We start from the raw sequence: 22,934 nt of genomic DNA, 5'->3' as shown, positions 1-22,934 counted from the left end.
CTTAATTAGCCTATTTATATTTTATTGACCCACAACAAATTTATCTCTAAAGACAAAAGCAGTTATTATCATTGTGACAGAAGGTATATCAGCGCATCAATAGTCACGTTATTTCAACAGCGAGATGTTCGTTTGGTGATTTGGAATTATCAGACATTGATTGGATCATATAGCATTTAAGTTGGACATTGTAGACAATTTGCCACTTTCATGTGGTTTCCATACACAATCCCAGACTAGCACGAATCTTTTGTACATTTTAACGAGGATGAATAATTTTTAATGTTTCACTGCGTGTTTGTTAACTATGGCACATAATTTTTACATGTATAGCCAATTAACCTATTCTTAATTTAACTAACGTCACTATCTGCAAATTTTTATAACCGGTACATTTTTCAAATACTATTCAATAAATTGATGTTTTCAATGAAAGACTTTTCGTACAATTCAGTATGGTATTATCTTAAAACTATGTTTTTATTTATTGTTAGTTACCACTCAAATCATAACGTGCTCATAAACTGTTAGAACTAAAAAAACTTATTATCGAAACAGAAAATTCATTGATTAACACAATTTTAAACTAATCCTAATTTTATGATATAAGTGTTTCATACTTAGAACTATCATGAAAGTAACTTAATTTGGAGAATGTTAGACAAACAAGGGATGACTTATAAGTATAGTTCATGATGAACTGTCGTAATTATATTTGTGTAAGCGTATATACATGAAGGTAATGTGGGAAGCTCACGATAGACGACCATCTTAAAGTCTCCTAGTAAGTATATAATAAAGATAGGATCAATAGACTTATAACAAGACTATAATTAGGTTCCTTGCTCCCAATCGCTATTGATAAATATATATTGATAACTATATATTGATAAATGGTAATTAACTCAGTATAGAGATCTCTCCCCAGTATTGAGGCAAACTAGTACAAAATATAAACTATTTATTAAATTTGGTGACCCTTATATCACTTTGAGACTGGCACAATTATAAAGTACATAAGAAGTTTCTAGGGAGATATTGTATATTATTTGTGAGACTATGATGTACGAGAATTTAAGAAAGAGTTTTTGATTCAATATGGCGTGATTGATTACTGTGAGTCCTAGTGACCTAGACTTTAGTTAATAAGGGTGTAAAAGCAGATCAAGCAAAACATATCTTTCAAGAATCATTTAGATCTTTACAGAAAATGACTTGGATATTTTTCCATCATTTTAACAAATAATATTATCAAGAAGATTCTTATTTCATCCTCTAATGGTATCATTTACCCAAATTGGCATCATTTTCTCCATATTTTTATAATGACAGACAATCATAGACAAGACTAACCAACGTGTGCATGCACTTGTATCCAATTCATGGGCAGACACACATTATGTAATTAAACACAACTTTAAGATCAGGAAATGGGAAAGTAAGCCATTTTGATAACTAGATGCAATCATCACAGTCGATCAAAAGAAAAGAATGTTTCAATATCTAAAAATATAGTCTGTCATCATTTTCCGGAGATTTCTGTGATTATTTCATCCTGACGACTTGCAGCAACGATGAAAATTGATATCTGCAGAAAGCGAGAAGGAATGGTCAATATTTTATAATCAAATCGGCAGACAGATCAAATATTAACGTGTAATTGACAGAGTTTTTGTCATGCATGTCACGGATGGTCTCGACTTCCAATCTATTTCAGTATTTCAAATAACTGCCCAAGAGAGTATATTGGGAGTATAGTAAGATAGCAGCACAATGTTGATGAAAGACAACCATTGCTTACAAATGATCATAGAAATATCAATCAAATTATTTTGGACTGGAACTATACAATTTATAGCTACAGAATCTTCAAAATTATTGTGGCTATTTCATTATGTCTTGTATGTCTTATGTTTTGGTCTTAAAATTGTCCCTGATCTCACAAATACATAGTAGCTTTATAATTTGGAAGGTGTTTTTTGAGAGCACGTCAGACATTATAATTAGGAATCTGAAGAAAATTAAATTTAACATCTTACGTCGAGGGTTTTCAGATAAAATATTTAATGGCAAAAGCAGACCTTTATTTACATAAACAGAATAATTGAGAAAATCACACAACTATCTATGGGCAATATCACAAATGATTTTCAGATATTCAAAAATAAGGACAGAAGAGATTTTGCGGATAAATAGTCAATGAAACACAATCCCAACCACCAGATTAACATCCAATCAATTTTATTTAAACATGAGAGAACTGCAGGGACACTATCCACCAATGAAATCTTAATGAGATGTTATGCTGACCAATCAATTTGATTGTTAGTGATGTTAATGTACTCATTACCTTCTATTATCTAGAGGAGGTACAGATAAGCTGCTGTGATAAGAAGCTGCCGATTAATGGCATTTCACATAATTATTACTTTGGACATGAACTTAGTAAGTCATTTCTATCCACAAAACAACTATGTACTTTGGTGCAAACAATATGCATGTATGAGTTAGGATTATATATCTCATGGACTTATAATATATTGGAGAATATTGTGATTCAAGAAATGGTTTTGAGAAATTACTTGAAAATATGTTTAGTTCTTAGCTCCTGACAAGATTTAAAAATGTACTGTAACAGACAACGCCCAACACCTTGATTTAATATGATGATAATAAAAACCATTCTGCACATACCTATCCTAATTAATAATTAAATCATAGCTGTTAATTAAGCCACACTTTCTGATATTTAACAGTATACATGAAAATAGTATTCTTTGTGCAGAAACTCTTTTCAATGCAAAATTTTATAATTTTAAACTGTAGACACTTCCTTGGTTTAATGCTGGGGTATCATTCGGATCAACGATAATTTCTATTTGTACATGTAAAAATTCACCTTCAATGTTGGAACTTTCAAGAAGAGTCTTCCTGACTGCTGACAAAACAAACAAAATAATTAGGGAACCTTCAACCAGCTCATACATCATGAACAATTGACTATATATACTTAGCAGGTGGGGGGGGGGGAATGAATTCTTTATTTTCAAAACTAATTAGGACGATGTTCTACATCTCAATAAATCAACCAAGAACATTTTATTGTCCATTTTTCCAATACAAAACTTCGTCTATATTCTTAAAATTAAACGTGGGTCCTATATCTGGTAATTCAGTTTTAATTAACCATAACTCTTTGGGCTAGCAAAAAGTCCACAAAAAATAAGGATGGGGAAGACTTTGGAATATAAAGAAGTACCGAATGGCCTAATACTAAAAAAAAAAGATGTGATTTTATGTTTATGTTTTACTATTTTTATATCAAAGTTCAAAAAGAAAATGTGTCATTTGTGTGTTTATTTTGAAATATTAGTTTTCCATCCAAGAATTTACTTTAATCATATAACCTTTAATTAAACAAGCTCTTATTTTACATGTTTCAAAATAATATATCATTCATAATATACAAAATACCGGTATGTTGGACTATCAGTTATAATATACAAAAGTAAGTACTGAGTATTTTTGCTACGCTGGATGTTTTTTTGGCATTGATTTAAGAGATTTTTTTCCCCTCAACTTTTTTTCTCATTTCGACTATTTCCATTTTACCTGGGATTACATTTACAGGTAAGAAATCTAATCAACAGATTTTCTCTCACTTGTGTAAATTTACGACCTGTTCTGTTGCTTATATACAGTGAAATAAAGCCATTTGAACAAGTGATATGTCTATTTTTTCTGGCAATCCTCGCAAACATCACTACCGTCTAGAATAAATTTAGATATTTTATAGGTTTCTCGAATGAAAAGTTTTTTTTTAAAGTTATATTTAAAGATTTTTTCCAGATTACCATATTTTATTTACAAATGATGTGAGGGAAAATCTTAAGTTAGAAAATACTACTGTAATAATCCTGTTTGCTTAATATATAAAACTGAAAATCAAAGACTCCAAATTAAATTATGTTTTTGAAATTGTTAAAGTTTTGATTGAATATGAATGAAGTGCCATGTACATGATGATTTGCAAAGATTTGTTATAATAGTCTCAAATGATGATTATACTGCTATAATATGTCTAGTGTATAATTTTCTCTATTTCTGACATGAGTCGTTTTTACTTTGTCTATGGACATCTCAAAGTCGCCAATTATTAGTCTAAGCTTCAATTTCATTTAAGTCCTCGCCAACATTAGAATATGGATCTATCATGGCTCTAAGCATGTATATTTGTATTTATATATAACTCAGACATTCCACTTGCAAACTTTTTTCATTCTCAGAAAACACTGACCATAATCTACACAATTCCAGAAATCCTGGGTAACCATGGAAACAGATTCCTTAATACCAATCTGGTCCAATTGAAAGCAGGAAGAAGATTTACTTTGGTGGTACTTGAAAAAGGAGTTATTTGAGTTGTTATTTAATTACTACCCGATTCCATCTATATTCTATCTAAATAGATTGTTAAAGAATTCCTGACTTCGATCTCGACTCAGAACTTTGCCATGTGTGTTTAATCTAACTTGCTGGATCCAATCATAAATGAATTTTCATATTTACCCTATACATTAATATATAATATTTACCCATTACTTTAAATATCAAGGTAATGAAAAGATCTTTCAGCACAAGGCATTGTATGTTCCTTCTTTCCGATCACATAATATCTCTTTTTCAATACGAGAAATATGCCGGAGTTGTCCATTAGATTTTGTATGCTGGTTAAAACCAATTACACCAGAAGGGCTAATGAAGGCGATTCTATACCATGATCTGTGTTACAAGGGAATTTTGCCTATACACAGCGTGTTCGCCGGCTCTACATCCTATTACAAATGTCAAGGGTTCTTTTATGTGGACCTCAGTGAATACATGTGTGGACCTAGTGTTGGGTATTTTTTGCCCCTCCATCCTGTACCACTGACAAGGGGAAACTGAGCTGGAAAATGCATTCTCAGCCAACACAGAGATCTACTCCCATAACAATATCAAATAACTTTACAAGTTACTTTCTTATAGGATCTATTTTATTAGGTATTGTATATAATGAGTTTACGGTAATTGCTTAATTAAACATCATATGGTCTATAGAGAAATATGAAGCTTTTGTTTTACTATTGATCAGGAAGACTTGCTGAAGCATTAAAAGATGTGGATCTCTAATGATCTGGCATTGTGATGGTGTTTAGTTCCTATCTTTACCAGATTATCATTTGTCTTGATTTAATTGTGTTGTAGAAAACAAAAAAAAAATTAAAATCGATGTCTGTAAATCAAGTTTTTGCAGATAAATAATACAATTATTGGAAAATTTTTGAACAGACCACAGATCAGTTTTCCTACTGACGTCAAACTACTGAGAATTCCAATTTATCTGTTTTGTGGTTGTTTTTTTTTCTCCTAAAAGCCTGCCATCCGCAATCAATATGTGAGTATAATATATATATATATATATATATATATATATCTCACTGTGATAAAAACGTGACTTGTGAAATTAAATCTGTATTTATTTACAAAACAACTTAGATAGACATTTTACTGTCACTTTATTTAAGGAATATTGATAATTAGGTTTCGAAGAGGTCAAACATTTTAGTAGGGTCGATGAGCGTGGGTGGACATTAATAAGTTTACTTCTTTTAGTTGCAGTTGTATTCTTAGCATAATAACTCCAGTCTGAGAATACAAAATGTAAGTAGTAGGCATCTGTATTAACGATTTTATAAGTCATATTAATTTTCATCCATGTTTATAAGTGACAGAATTCAATTCTCAATGAATAACGCCTAGTAACAATTCACAATCTCCTTTAAAAAAAGGATTATATCTTCAAGCCCAGTTATGGTAAAAAATACCTTTACATTCCACTAAGCATCAAACAGCATGTGTTGTCGAGTTCAAATCTAATTTTGCCGTGTGAAATTAGATAATTATATATTTTGTCAGCTACGCAAACCAGCACCTTTAACATTTTAGTCTTCACACTTCTAGCTGTCTAGCAAGTGATATACACAAAGACTTTAACATTAGGTAGTTTCATCATTATATTGCAGTTCTCCCTTTGGGAATCGCAGTTATTACTGTATAGGTTGATATTATGTATATTTAGGAGTATGTAACACCCATTGATCTAATAGAAATCAAATCAAGTTAATTAATGGCTTGGCCAATAAAGGTCACATACTGATTTATTATTTTGGGTAATTTTTGGTGAATATTGCTCCATCGGGTAGGCTTACATAGAAGTTACCTTTAAAGTTTAATAATTTTAGAGTCATTTTATGCAATTATTTCTATTTCTTCAATTGTTTTTCAGTCCTCTAAGTTTGTATTAAAAATAGATAAATTATTCTCCAAAAACAAGCTACTCCCCAAACTTCAAATATCCATCATAGAAAAGGACTGGTGTTAACGATTAATGTTATTGTCACTGAGGAAGGAAATACAACATGACCAGCACTATAGCAAGAACTACTTCAAGAAATTGAGTTACATGAAAATACATTGCTCAATTCAAATTATTTGAGTTATGTATGTGTTGATAAAATCAAGTTTTTTATTTTTTAACTAATATATTATCTATGATCTTATTTTAATATGTTTTTGCCAATCTAAGTGTATCTTCTCAAAAAAACAGATCATATTCACATGACTTCTTAACAAGATTTGGACAATAGATGAAAGACTTCATGTAAAAGGTCACATAAACAAATCATAATAAGACATGCCAATCACTTCAAAGGAATCCCAAGAATTTAAACAAGGGAAACTGCTATGAACTAGTGTGAAACAAACATCTGATTTAATTTCTGCTTGGTATTCCAAGACAATTGACATACAGCTCGCCTAGAGAAGTGCTTGAGTTTGAACCATGGTTTACTTTATTCTGTGACAGAAGTAAGAAAGGTCATCAGTACCACTACAGTTGGAGTGTTAAAAGAAACACATGGTTACCAGAACCTAATCTAGGATTACAGGTTCCAATCTAAATTATAAACAGGCGCACTGCCATTATTCCAAAATCTACCGCCTGTTTATTCAATTGATTTTTCCATCTTTAATCCCCAAGTTCTGAGGAATACTAAATCTATCTTTATATTCAGAAGAGCTCAGATTTAATTAAACAAATGGAAGGAGTCTGGTATAGTTTAATAAAGATTCTTTTTAGCACGCGTTTACCAAAATGGTATTGACAGTCTTCCTTAATTTAGACAGGAAATAGTATTTGACCTTTCAAGGTCACTAATAGCAGACACAAGGGGTGAAACCTCCTGTACTAAAACCAGACAAATTGGACATTAAGAGGAAGTTAAACAATTCACAATATTAAATCGCCTGGATTTACTGATAAATTAAATATCTTGTCACCCAAATCTACTCAATAAATTCATTTACAATTGCTGACAGTAATGTGTAGTGGAGATATTTATCAACAACCGTGGTCCATTGTGATAGATTTTAATACCATTTCATGAAATATTTAATCATTGCTACACTAGTCAAGTCTACTCCATCATGGGGCTGAATTAAAATATACTTAATGTAATGCGTACATGTATGGGCTAGGCCTATAGGTAGCAATTTGATTAATGGATTAAATGCATCGTTGTCTGATATGTTTTGCGTGGTGGTTGTCTGATATGTTTTGCGAGCCACCAACCATTGAAAAAAGAACATATCAGGCTATATTTTCATCTGATTGTCTGACCTTTGGTAATAGTAGCAAGAAAAAAACATACAGGCATAGTACAGACATGTCTTGTTTTTATATTTTGGGGAAGAATCTTTCAGCAAATGGCAATTAGGTATCTTTGAGATTCCAATACAATTTGGAAAATAAAATCATTGTTTACATCAGCTTCCATTCATATGTTACTAATCAAATTTCTCCCACTTGTAAAATAACAAGAAATCACACAACATACAATTTCTAAGGGTATTAACTTGGCCATTTTCTACCTACTCTGTTAAAAAAAAAAAGATAGAAAATAATCAGCAAATGCTCAACAGCAGTTGTTCCTATCCATGTGTATAATTCTTTTTCGATGGAGCCTCGACGTCAGAAATGACCTAAATGCAGAAAGCAGACCACCGCTAATTTAACTTATTTCTCCATCTTTGAAGTTTTCTTATTTTACTATAAAAATAAATGTCGACAGAGTAGGTTGTTTGATAGACATGAAAATCTTATTACAATCTGCAAATTGTCCATATACTAAATGTGTAAAATGGGCAGCAAGTCTTTTTGTTTTAAAACATTTCTTTAAGACTTTAAGAACATATTAAAGGTGAACAAGAAGTTTCTAACCGTTCTGCATGTTCTATATAGCAATTATTTTTCAACATAATTACTGTCAAACGCTATCACTGAAAACAAGGCGATTGCAACCATTTTGTAATTTGAGAAACCTCTTGTCAACTAATCAGATTGCACCAATCAAATTTGAGCTATGAGGTCAGGTGTTAAGAACAAGAAATGACAGCTTAAAGAATGCCACAATTATTTATCAATACATAGGATATTACTATCTGTCAAATAATGCTAGACAGTAGAATATTTTTTAAAAGGAATAGCTCAATGTTGTCACAAAGCTTTAAACACTTATTCGTAAAATCAGTACTAAAAGATATTTCATCGACACAGTGTTTGGGTAATGTCACATTTTATGAAAAAAGATAATCAAGGATATGCATATACGGAAATCCGCCCAACAGTTAGATCACTGACCCTATTCACTTTCACAAAAATGCACTGCATCAGACTCAGACAATCAAATTGTTGGAATTAAAGAATCCTTCATGTAAACTGTAAATTACTCATACCACAAGATGTTAAAATGGTGCTATCACCCAACATCATGTTAGTGCAGGTAAGATCAATTAATTAAAGCTGGTTTATTTGAGCCAGGTTAGGTGTAAATAATTAACACTTCAAATGTCAGGTAATGATAAAAGGGTAAATGAGAAAAGGTAATTAGACAAATAGTGAATTGCTACATTAGTGAAAATACAAAAATATACACTTTATATTACATTATATCTACATTTAGATTTATCCTTCAGATGTAAAATTCAGGATATTCCGCTGTTTTCGGGAAAACATGTATATATATAGACATAATATTTACAATAAGCTAAACCTGGATCCAATCAATTTTATAAACTTTTACCTTAAGAAATTTCCAAGGACTAGCACGAATGTTAAATACTTTAACGGTACATTTGAGAAGCACTCAAAGTACACTATATATTTGCAACGAAAAAAAAAAAAAGATTTTAAGGATCAATATTCTAAAAATATCCGATAAGTGCTTGATGTCCTGAAAAGAAGGGAATGGTTCACTTGAAAAACTGGTTTGGAATTGAACAATTAGGTTACATCATAATAAATCTTTTCTACTTAGATTTCTAGAGCTGCAATTTGTGACTAATTTCAAGTAGTTTCCTAATGTATGGCAACGAGATGTGCTTTACTGATACAGGCCATATCAAAGTCTTCAGTAGAGATATACCAGGTTTGCTACAATAATGTCCTCATTTTACTACTTTGTCATTTGAAAGGTTTGTGGTTTAGGAGTAAGATGTTCGACCAGGCTGTCTTTACAAATGCTTATCATGTTCTTGAAATATCTCTAAAATCCATTAAAGTACCCGGAGCTAGCTGGCCATGTGAATGTTTAGCTATAAATTACGGCTAGACATTGGTTGCAGTGTGCCATGATTCACAAGCTCAAATTGATCACTGTTAATGGAAAAAACAAGCAAACATTTTTCATAGGTTAAACTTAATTGAAATCTGTCCTATTTCTTTCAACTTTTACTCTGTTAAACACAACTGCAGACTTTCAGGAATAATTCCAGTGTTTTCTTTCTTAAATTATTTGTGAGGAAGTTGGAAAAAGCTAAACCAATTTCCAAACAAGAGATGTAATTTCATTTTGTGCAAATCTAAATTCACCGAAAATATTCGTTGGTAGAGTTTTGTAAAAGTAGGACAAGAATGGCATCTAAGATAAAATTAGATTTTAGAAATATCTTAGCTGGGAAGAGAGTTAACGAATTTTTGATTACGCATTAATTGATTGAGTTCTTGATCAGGAATGGGGTAAAAAAATAAACCTGCAATGTATTTTAATAGGGTTTTGACATGCGATAAAGTGAGCATGGTCTGCTGTTGTCCTATACCAAACAGAAATAAGAAAAAAAAAGAAAACATTCAATCAAGTGTTTCGTGATGTAAATTTTTACTGAGAATAGCACTAATCATTTTCAGTCCACAGGACAAACTATTTTGTAGGTCTATTTTGAGACTTGTGGGTGTTTGCAGCTCGATGGTATCATGGTGGTACATCTATTGATTTGGGTTAATTGTAGACAAGATCTATTGTATTTATATTAAAGAGTTGTGCAAGAACTTAATTTTTAGTATTATTTTTTCAAATAAAAAAGAAAAAAAAAAGAAATTCACAACCATAAAGAACTGTGAAAATTTGTATAGTAATAAATGGCAAGTAACATCACATTAGATTAAATCTATTTAGTGTTTCAGCATTTAAGATAATAATCAATTTCAGAATATGGCATGGCATTCTTTGATTTTATTTAATTCAACTCTATGTACTACATTCCAATACTTCCTCCTACACTGGTTTTCAATCAAGTGTTTAAAAAATTAGTTGTGCTCTTTTTGTTTTCTTTTGTTTTGAGTGAAGCCAATGATGTTCAAGTCTCAAGCATATTCTTCAAATGATCATGATATAAATAGTTCAATACATGTTATAAATGATATTTGCAGTGTGGATGGAGGTGAAGGGATAGGTGTTCCTGGTGATAGGCCAAAATTATATTGTAAAAACTTCGAACCAACGAATGATCAAGTGGTTATCTTTTAATGCTAAAAATATATGCCCCTAAAATTCTTTGGGCAACCAATTCTTGACAATTTCTTTATTAAATATTATATTCATCAAATATTTTATTCAAGATTATCAGTAGTTTACATGGATCAAAGGAAAAATTTACAGGTTTGTAATCTTGAGCTCCTTAACACCAAATTCAGGCTCCTCATCCTATTTACACGGACATTCGGGATAACAATCAGCAGACATTGGCACAACTATTAACACATTTCTACGGTTATATTGTAAGGTACAGAAGTATATAAAGAACCCAATAAAATGTGAGCAATGCCTCTTAACTAAAGAAAGAATATGTCTGAACATATATACAAAATCATTTATGTCTACATAGTCCTTAATCTTAACAATAATATAGGTATTTACCACCTTCTATAGTCAAAGGTTGTGGGGATTAACTTCACATAATTGTTTGGGGGATTGGGAACCCAGGATGCACTTTGGTTCCATGAGAAAAGATGTTTCAAAAATGTTGTAGGAATGTGTCCATTTATTTGTCGTACAAGTTTGTCGATTGGGACACAGTTATATTGTACTATATATTTAGTCGAAGGAAAAACAAAGGGGCAGATTACTCTCAATCTTGTTATGTATTGATCAATATTGAAATTGGGGCTTAAATATTTTTTGTAGACTGTCCACTCTACATCCCTTCTAACACTTGACATATTTTACTAACAAGGTCTAGATTGAGAAATCCCTTATAAAGGAACATCTGAAGTTTCCAGGATTAACTTTAATTTGATTGGCAGACAAAGCTATTTACAACGGGATTATTCAATTATATACAAATATATTCAAAGTGATTTGAAGCTCTGGTGGAATTTATGGGATTTGCATTGGTAAATATTTTGAGCTGACTGTGAATGTAACTTTCTTTATTAATTCCTAGATGAAATGATTCAAAATAAATAATAATGGCAAATTCATAAAATATTATATTCAAGAATATACAAGCATCTAACTACAATATCCTACATCTACTTTATAACTTACTGTTGATGACAGAAATGATTCATTCACTACTGCCTTACCCGATCAATTCAATTTTTTATCATTTAAATTGAAAATTTCCGATGTAACTTGTAAGCTGTTGGGATATCTGTTGACACGGCTGCATTAAAAAAATCCCAATAATGTGGAAAATAAAGCGAACATTGATCCAAATTTCATTGACCTTCGTCTCATTGGGGATCTTTTGAGAGTGTTCATTTGAACGATACGTTACGCTTCGTATCAGAACTGATCTTTTATCCGGAATCCACACAAGCTGTTATGAAAGATCAATGGAGTTGATCATATTTCTTTTTCCATCAAGTTTATATAACATATTTTTTTTCACACTTAGAAATCATATCACAACTTTACTTCACATTAATTTTTTTTCCACATCCAACTTAACAAGACGCGTTCAATTTTTTTTCTCAAAAACTGATTAAACAACACATCACATTTTTTTTCCAATTTCTCCTCAATTTATTTCAACACCACACTTGGGAAAGATAATCCATTAATCATTAATCCATTTCCTACGGAACTTCAGAACATCTGGGAACATCCTGCATTTCAAAAACTTCCTCCATAGAATTTTAATAGACTAATTACTACCTCTAAGCTATCTTAATCTACCGTTAAAACTATGATCTATGAACTACCAAATATAAGCCTACATGTACCAAGAAATGCACTATTAAGAAACACTACATCTAATTTATGTTCTATCCGACCCAACCACCAAAAAGCTTAAAAAAAGGTTAAAAGACAGCCACTAAAACTAAACTATAGACTTGAAGCAATTAGGACTAATGACTTTAAAGCAACTATAAGATCCAGTTATTCAGTCAAATTTTTAATTATTAAACAACTAACGAGCCAATGATAATTTCAAAATAGTACTGATTGATTAGTGTGGACAGTTGAACAATTATTGATGATCAAATGTAATTACCAGTAAAAAGCATAATTACTAATGGATCTTTATTGAATTACTAATTATATAGCTTTGCCATTATTAATAAATTTGACCATATAAACAACAGAATTAAATTTGGTAAATGTCCCCGATTGAATAAAATGGGTGAATTTATGATCATGTTTAAGCTTAATTCAAAGGAATTACTAACAAGTCTTGCCGAGTTACTAGCAAGCTCAGCCTATAAATTACCCATGGCTCAGTATAGCTACAATAGACTTGATTTACCAGAGTAAGACAATTATTCTACTAAAGAACAACAGCAGAGACTAGATATACAAAACTACAAGACATCCTTTCCACTATTAAAGTTAAATCTAGTGCTGGCAAATTTAATTTTGTGAACTTTTGTGTTTGAGTTCTACAGATGTTATTGAATCATTCATGCGTTGGTCTATTTAACATGCACACGCTACTTGCTGAAATTGTACAAACTGATCATCAAGAGTGTTGTTATCACCCCTGCATATTTTTTCTAATGTCTGAAGATAGGAATGTTAAATGAGCAAGCTTCAGACATTTGTTCCCACACCCTCACCAATTTTTTAAGACTGTTGTCAGAGAGAACCGGCATTGTTTCATTCTAATGATGGGAGTTATAGGATTTGACTGCTCTATTGACGAATCAAATTCACAATGCAGAACTGTTGGGTGTAATTTGCGACTCAAGTATTCACCAGCTCAGTGAAACAAACGTTATCAACCTTGCAAATTAATTAACACGAAAGGATTTTGTTATTTTTTTTTTGCCTCTCCCTGGAGTGGATATTTACAGAACTAAATTCCCAGAATTTCAAAGCTAATTGCTAGAGACGTGGGTAATTGCAGCAGAAACTTGAGGTATGGATTTAAGCAATAGTTATCCTTGTCAGGTAGGGAGGCAGGAATCTTCCATGTAAAGGTTAGAGTAGCAAGAGAATTTCAGTCTGTTTTGATATTTGAAATTCAGTCTGGGATTCAGAATTTTGTTAACATAAATTATAAATTTTGAATTAGTTTTCGTCAAACTATTACCGAATAGCAAAAATTACAAAAGCTATTTTCTACCATGAGATTATAGATAAATGTAGCATATAAGCTGGAGCTAAAACTCTCTGTTTCACTGCATGACCCACAAAGATATGTTTTACATCTTAGCATATTCATCAATCCTAAATGGCTACCATGACGTCTGTTTCTTGCAACAGCTGTTAAATACCAGGCAGCCGTGTAATTTGGTACTTCCTGTGGGTCAATCAATCCCACAGTTCAACTGTTGTCCAAATTTTACTTCATCCCTAATGAGTAACTTCGTTTTTTGTGAAACGGCCAATTATTTCTTTGACAGATTATTACTTTAATTTCACTGAAGTTGTTTACAAAGTTTCTGCCAAAGCGTTTTTGTGGTTACTATGACAATTAAAAGCTTTCAAAGGTCAACAGTTTTATACCATTCTGTGCACAAAATGGATTTTACTAGATTCCATTTATTTTGTAGACAAACTCATTTTAGTTATACCAAATACGCTTCTTGTTAAATTATCCTGCTCTTTACAAACCTCCAATGATGACGTATGTCATCACTATAGATTTTTTTTTACTCCACACACGGTTTCATGGGAAGAAAATAATGGTTTTAGATGCTCATCTTATTCAATGGTTTCTTATCGTATTTTTAAAACAGTTTTAGTTTTGTAAGTGGACAGATATTATAGATTATTCACGTAATAATGTATTTTTTGAAATATTAAATTGAATCTCATTGACTTTCATCAATATTCTTCCTTTCAAAACATTTTCTTTCAACAACATTGATCGCTTTAACAGTTCACGGAATTTGCATTATTTTCACGGATAAATTGCAATAACAACGCTTGGTTTATATTCTATTTCTGTGAACGATAACTTTACCACACCACCAAATTATTTTGTCTTGACAAGAGAAATAGCCAATCTTTTTAAGTTTTACAATGATTTCTTATCTTACCTCGATGCCTATTTGTTGATTTGTCAAACATCAGCATAGCATCTTCAATCTGAAAAGACAAAATAAATAGTTTCATGTATAAACTTTTAATAATTTTAGGTTAAAGCAGCCCTCTCACATATTTTAATAATTCTAATAACTGCATCATTTTACTTGATAAAATTAAGTAAACCTATGCATGCTTCATATGTTTTATGAATTATTAAAATTCCTGAAATTGTTCATATTTGTTGCTTATGTGCAAATGTATTTATTTAATCAATATTAAATCTGTTCATGTTTTTTCATATTAATATGTATTTGTCAAACAATGATATTGTGTTCAATATATTCAGTATTTTGTTTGTGTTTGTTACAAATGTTGACATTTACTTTCACTTTAATCAATTATAATGATCACAACAAAAAATTTTTTTGAAGAAATTGTTCAATTTTTGTCAAAGATGTGTTTTGTGGGTTACCATTTGAGTTTGAGTTTTATTGGCTAATATATTTTCACTATGTCACTATGTTTTCTACAGATGAGGTGCAAGGGCTGATTACTAATGATAACAGAACCACGAAAGGTAAAGCTTTGTCTTGTTGACACGGACAACAATCCCCGCAACTTATCTGGCCTCCAATCAAACATTGAACTATTACAATTCATTCTCGAGTCTAAGCTACAATCACAAGCTGCTTTAATATCTGGTGAAAAATACCACAGTCCTTTCAAGATATTTCTCTCAAGGATTTTACATTGCTCATCAGAAATCTATGTTTAGAAAAGCACAGAGGACACAAGAATATCTCTGGGGATGACGCCAATATTCTGACATTTTGAGAAGAAGTTTGGAATGCCGACCAGGTGCAATTTATCTAAAATAAACATCTCAGAGCCAGTAGCGCCTGCGTCATTTTCTGGCATCAAGACTAAGACGGGGAAGATTAAACCGTGTTAGAGATATGTATTACACATTTTGTTAACTCGATCCGTCCCATGGATGTACATCAAACGTGGATGACTTAATAGAACTAAGTTCATGAATTGTGTCAGCTTACATAATAAGGAGTGACTTCAATAGACAACGTCAAATAAGCCTTTACATCCTGAACTCCACAATCTGGAGACAATTTCTACGATCCTCTGACATGAGTTTTCAATATTTGTGTTTTAGGACAGACTTCATACCCAGTAGAATGCATAAGATCATCTGAACAATTAATAACAAATAACGAAAAAATTATAAAATCGAAGCTTGCATATCGGTAGAAATGTATCAAATGATAACTAAAGGTTTTTATTTATAAATTATCCAGTTACTTTATGTATGCCAGATTCTTTATACAGTCTCCTTAGTAAGAAGCAATGTCCCTGTCCCTTGTCTTTGGACAGTCAATCTTTTACCTCAATCACTTTCTTTGTCTATAATTGTCAAACACAGGATAATAAAAATATCCAGAAAGTGATTATTGGAATTTCAGCAATATGTCTTCTGGTCCTTATAGCATGTAAAACTACCAGAAAATCGCCAGACAATAGTCAGCATGTTTTAATTGCCGGATAATTCCAACGTAAACATTCCACAAATGTATCACGATTTGATAGAAAAAACAAGATTCTTCAGAAACTTCTGCTCGATTTAACAGTGACAGGGTTTTCTACTTTTGGTTTAGCATATTGTATAATGGACTGTCAGGTAATTATCATCAGCCTCAGGTAAAAGAAACATCTATCATCATTTATTTACCTCATTTATCATCTATTATAACTGCCAATAACTCTATCAATATTGGTGCAATTAAATTAACCCTTTTCTTCTCGTCTTTTGTTAAGGTGGCAAATGACAATGCAAGAATAAAACTATGGAATAATAGCCAATGGATTCTTGACTTCTTAGAGAAGAAATTTACTCATTTCCACAATTAAGCAGAATTGATTGAATATTGTGATCAATGTAGAATGTAAAATCTTTGAAAGGACTGGTTTTCTAATGACTATTAATCAAGATTTCTTCGGATAATTCACCAGAATTTGAACAAAATTAAATGCAATTATCATTAGATTCGATTTTTTTAGCATTTGAACACCCTCTATATATTAAATAGCTTGCAGTTTGTATCAATGCCCAAATCATGCCCAAATAAATTAATAGCTGTAATAATTTGTCAAGAACTAAATTTGGAGAGAATCAAAAGTCTTTATTTCAAATAATCTCATAATTTGCCACACTGTTGCAGCAAGTTACTCTAATCCAGTTCAAACCCAAAGAAATTTGTGTCCAGGACTGCAGGTACTTTCCTATAGTACCGATATGTGAAGTCCAGATTAACTAGTTATCACACCTCTTAAACGTAAAAATGGATGAGATAGAAATATGTTATAGATGTGGTACCTGAACTGCGATGTCAGGTTAGAACACTAGAGTTAAGTGTAAAAAAGGCTATTACGACGTTTAAAGAGGTCGTTACGGAGGGTAATAAGCACTCATTAGGTCTATATAAACCCATCATATATTTGACATGAAGCTATTGAATATGATCTGGATATGAACAGCTTGTAAATCATTTTGACTCGAGTATCTCGTAATCAATATACGACACTTTTTACATCTTTATATTATACTCTATTGTACTATCTACCTGGTCACTGATAACTTTCTTAGCAAAGAACTGCACATGGAGGTCAACATGTAAATAATGGATAGATGGGCAAACACGTAAGACAGTTTTGCAAGGACAGAGTCTTATTGGCTCAGAACAGTGCTATGACATAATCACAAATTATCAATGGTAATAAATACAAGAGATTTACCTGATAAACACCTACATTAAGTTTGAACATTATACCTCAATTAGAAGCAGAGTTAAATTGTTTCAATAGTATATATGGTGTTCCTAAATGTCTGACATGACAAACGGGCATATCCATTTCAACAGACCCCTGCTTACTTTAGGTGACAATAAGGGTTACAAGGATATTTGTTTATTGTTTATTAATTTACAATGTGATAGTGATCTTGAGTATAAATCTCAACTGCAGCATATATGAAAATTTGTAAACAAACAAAAATGTCAAAACCCTTTTTGAGGAGATATCACCAAGTCGGACAAGATGCAGACATGGTGGATACCTTGGCCAGACAAACACGACAAGAATTATTTGGAAATCAATGAATGGATTTATTTCAGACTGATCGTAGTAAATGGCTGAATATATTGATATATAAGCTACGTGTTTTCCTATATTATTACTTTCCTAAACTGTCAACCAATATACATATTGATCAAATTATTTTTAAGGGTAACTTTTCGATAAATCTTGACTGACATGTTAGATAAGTCATCCATAAATTCAACCCAGGAATAAAAACTGGCTATCAATCAAGAGAGCAATAATTGCTGTAAATAATATTACCAGCCATGATACAACCCAAACCTAATCAATGAAAACATCATTGTAACATTCAATTTCAACCAATACTCTGGTTGTACTAAATCATCCATGTATAGAACATTGGACTTTGCAAAAATAATCATGGCTTCTGCAGTAGCAAACAGATCTGCACAATAGTGATTTTTTTTCTACTGCGTTATTTTGTTATAGGCTGAAGTAATTTATCATTTCACATAATAAATCCACTAAACTTGTCAACATCATCCACGATTATTTTCTACTCACTGGTAATTTTGATATTATATCCAATTGCTCAATGTTGAAATTAAAATACAGAGACCTTACTTGTGTGAAATTTGATAACTTTATGATGAATTTGAATAAAAAGTTGCTTCCAGCATTATGATAAAATATGTATTGTATTAAACTTGGTCTCTATGCAATTCCATCAATCTGTACAAAGACAATAACAAATCTACAGGGACAGGATTGACAGACACCAATTGCATAGCATTTCAGTTTTATCAGATTCTTGTCAAACCATTCAGAATGTTTTTTTTCCCTGAGATGAATTATAGAACCTTATAGTCATAGAATTGATAGCCATGAAATAAACAACTTTTCCCCTTAAGATTTGGGATTTCAACTTAATGGAAGAATTAATTGCAGAGCCCACGTAATAACATAAATAAAACATTATGATTACTATAATAATATCAATCTGTGGTACAAATATAAACATCATGCTTCAGAATGGTAACTCTTCATAAAGTAACCAAATCATCTGGATCTACACAGTTACTGAGACATACTAATCATTTACTTGCCCTCACTCTATATTATTCTAGAACCAAACAACATGTCATAATCATTAACTTTCTTGTTATTGTATCTGACAGACAATATGATTCACACAATAAAGTAAAAACAATTTTTTATTTCCACTGTCACTGACATGTCAAATAGTATAACAGTGTAAAAATGACAGTTTATCAGAATATAGTATTTCTTTTAGGACAATGGACAGCTCTTGACAGTCTGTTTCTCACCATAGTTCCACTGAGACCCAGCTAATGTGAAAGAGAACGACACTATTATTATAGAAAACATTGATACTCAGCATATTTGCTTGAAACCTACATTTGTCAACAAGATGGTGTCCCCATGAGATGCATGCCGACTGCTGTTTGGTATTCAGTAGCATCAGTAGGGTTCTTAATGTGTCTTAAGATGTTCATAATATCATTGATCATTTGTCTAAGAAGAGACTTTATTTAAAGAATGGAAATGTCTGTAGTTTGATATTAAATTTTGGTCTTTCTTCTAAAAGCATCATTACACTGTATTTACTAAAACTAATATAATTTAATATAGTATGAATTTATCAACATTTCTAATCTAATATCTATAGTATAAATTTATCATCTATAAGCTATATAATTTTAATTTAACTAGATTATTTCAAAATCTGTTCACAAAACATAAAATTACATTTATCATCAACATTTTATTACGAAAAAAAAAAATGTGTAGACGGTTGATAACATCAACAACAATTTCTTTAATGACTTGATTAACTTTTGGTTATATTTCATCATATAATAAGCTGATATGTTATAGTCTGGATCAATATGACGTTTTGTCATTGCTTTTTAAATGAATCTCTTGCTTAAATTTCAAGTTTAACTTAAGGGTGTAAATATTCTAGATTAACCAGCCATATTTTTGACACCGAAACAGGAAGGTAGCTTAATCTGATAATTTCCAACTAGGAGATTGTTTATTTCCGTAATAATTCAATTGTCATTTAATATTAACCCTATGTTTCACATGTCAAACATAGAGGCATGTTCCCAGCCATTGCCTCAAAGCATGTGAATACATACAGATTTCACATTTATTTCATTTTTGGGGGTTTGGAGACAATTATTTCCATATGACACATAGGGGACACTTATTGTATCAATTATTCTAGTTTTCAATTTAATTTTTTGCAATTCCTATCTCATTTAGTATCTTTTAACAGCATTGATTTTTTTGTGTGAATTTGATTGTACCAGTAGATAATTTTACGTGCATTCTTGCTTTAGTTTGCTTTACATACGTTTCACATTCTTGCTTTTGTTCACTGGCAACTGTTAGATCACCTAGACAACAGATAAGGAAAATATCATCTATGTTGTATAGACATCTATGTACTCATATGTTTTAAGGTAATCTGACAGTTTCTATTGTCAAAGGTGATTTAAAAACCTATCCTAATGTAATTTTTCCACCTATGCATGAATTAAAGTGTTGGCAGGAATTTTGCTGTGATTTGTGTTAAGTGCAACTTTGATCAATTGTATTTGGAAGACTTATCGATCATGTCAATAGGGAGTCTCTTTCATCTTGTTATGACTCTAGAAAAAGGTTAAAGACATGCTGAGTTCAACTTTTAAATGTTTAAACAAGTATTAACATATGTCTACACATGCAAACTCAGTACACTCTCATTAATATATAAATTTGAGCTCCAAGCTTTTATTTTTTGTCTGAAAGTAACAATTGACATCTCTTGGAATAAATTCATCCCTTATTAATTTATGCACCTGACCCAATTAATTCTGACCTATTTATGACCTTAACCTTGCCCGACTTAATTACTGATTGGAAATCAAACCGATAAAAATAGGAAACTAGACTGAGTCACTGTTGTCTAACAGAAGGCGCGTAATTAACTTAAACAATATCAAACCTCATTCATCTTAACATCTTATTATCCTTTCATTTCTAATCGATTAATTTCTAATAAGCCACTGATTAAATTAACGCAGTGACAAATGATTTCTAACCATTTTCCTTGGTCATTAACCCTGGCCAAGATGATAATCTGTGTATTAATGGGATTAAAAACAAACAGGCCTCCTAATTTATCTTATATCTTAATCTAATTTAACAACCAGTAACAACACTGTAAATATTACCACTTCAAGACTAGTTCATTATCTATACATTTGATGCTTAATTTAGAAAAGCTCCCTTTGTTTCACGCTTGAGCAATTAAGAATAATCATGCTTAGATTCTTTCCCACAGATTAATTAATATGTCCTTCATATATTTTATATCTAATTCAGTAAAACAAAATCATTATGCCTAATGCACAATTTGCTAACAAAAAAGATTATCATTTATTTACATAATATCTATTTTGAAATCCTGAAAAATAGATTTTTTTGATCAATGTTGATTATTTAATGTAATTAATCTGTATTTAGTTTTATCTAATCACATCCTTCAGTTCATGTCTTCAGTGATAGTGGGAAGCTTTTATTGTCATTTGGCAATTTTAGTTGGAAAAGCAGATTTGCAACTCTTGAAACATGCATTGGAACCATTCTCATATTTCGTATATAGTTAGATTCTTCACCTTCAGGTGTCTCTTTGAATCCATTTATTATTTCAATACATAAAGAACATTGTTTATTACAAAAGGTACCTTTTTAAGAACACTTCAATGAAGTCTAAATTTTGTTATAAACATTCTCTGAAAAGGAGTTGCAAATATTATACAATCATTATTCTTCTAAAAGAAAAAAGACAGCAGTGCTCTACTGCTAGTACTTGACTCATGATTGATGCTAACTGCCTGGGATTAATCAACAAAGACATCATAATCTCTTTCCTTTCGAATTTAATAAACTACTGATGATTGCACTGTGAGGTTGATGGTATGTCCACTTAAGACAGTCACCATGCTAACAACTTCTTATTAATAACCTTATTTCATCCTACAAACTCTATCTCCATAGCAACCACATTTCTCTTTGAAACCTGGGCTTGATAGAGCAATTGCTTTGATTGGTAAATTATGGACAAATAAGACCAATCCATGTAATAAAAAATATATCATGGTCCAAGTACTAATCATTAAAAAGCAGACGTCATGGCAACAGAAAACTTAAAGTGATTGTCTATATCTTTATATTGTTTAGCAATCTTGCATTTATATTAATTGTAAATCTTGTTTTTAAACCCTTTTCAAAAACCTGAGGAATTTTTTAATTCTTTAAATACAATGTTTTAAGGTGTAAATATTAAACTGTAATCTGTCCCTCTATCTTCATATAATAATAGTACGAACTTATTTAAACCCAAGATCTGGTCTTTGAAAATGGTTAGTATTTTAGTGTCCTCGATGTTGACTACAACATCCTACACAATTTTAATTCCCTTTAACCACTGGATACAGCAAGATTTATAATCGAATATTGTTGCATGACCTTGATATTAACAGTATTTAAACTCATTCAGCGTCCTGTCACAAAGAATCCATATTTCAATCCAACATAGTTCCATGAATGCAGATTTTAACCAGAAATGAGCTGCATAGAAAGAGAGAATACATGGCCGACCATTGTTAGCAGCAAGCTTGATTCAAGGACACAATACGCCTAATAAAAGGATTAATTACGCTTGATAGATTAACAGCAGATGCTGAAGTGGGGACTTGTACTCTTCACAATTGGAGATAAATAGAGAAGGAACGAGGAACCAAATTTTAACAAAACATTGACCGTGAGGCCGAGAGGTCCAGATTGAAGATCTAACGATGAAACAACAAGATTTATTGTATTTTCTAAATGGTTTCATATTCACAGACTGGAGGAGTATTTTATCAAACCATATGTACTTTAGTTGAGGGGCAGATT

At 31.3% G+C, this 22,934-nt stretch overlaps 1 protein-coding gene across 4 annotated transcripts in view; it reads right to left on the bottom strand.

Annotated features, from left to right (window-relative positions):
• The window catches only part of LOC126823897 (RNA-binding protein Musashi homolog 2), a 108,147-nt gene that overhangs the window by 39,636 nt on the left and 45,577 nt on the right, over positions 1-22,934 (bottom strand). For all 4 annotated transcript variants that reach the window (XM_050552962.2, XM_050552963.2, XM_050552964.2 and 1 more), the window contains one exon: positions 14,867-14,915. In XM_050552962.2, the coding sequence (XP_050408919.1) occupies positions 14,867-14,915 (49 nt within the window). The remainder of the gene's footprint in view (positions 1-14,866; positions 14,916-22,934) is intronic.

Source organism: Patella vulgata, chromosome 6 (genome assembly GCF_932274485.2).
Source record: "Patella vulgata chromosome 6, xgPatVulg1.2, whole genome shotgun sequence".
NCBI lineage: Eukaryota > Metazoa > Mollusca > Gastropoda > Patellidae > Patella > Patella vulgata.
The sequence above is the reverse complement of the archived record's forward strand: the minus strand, read 5'-3'. Positions and strand labels throughout refer to the sequence as shown.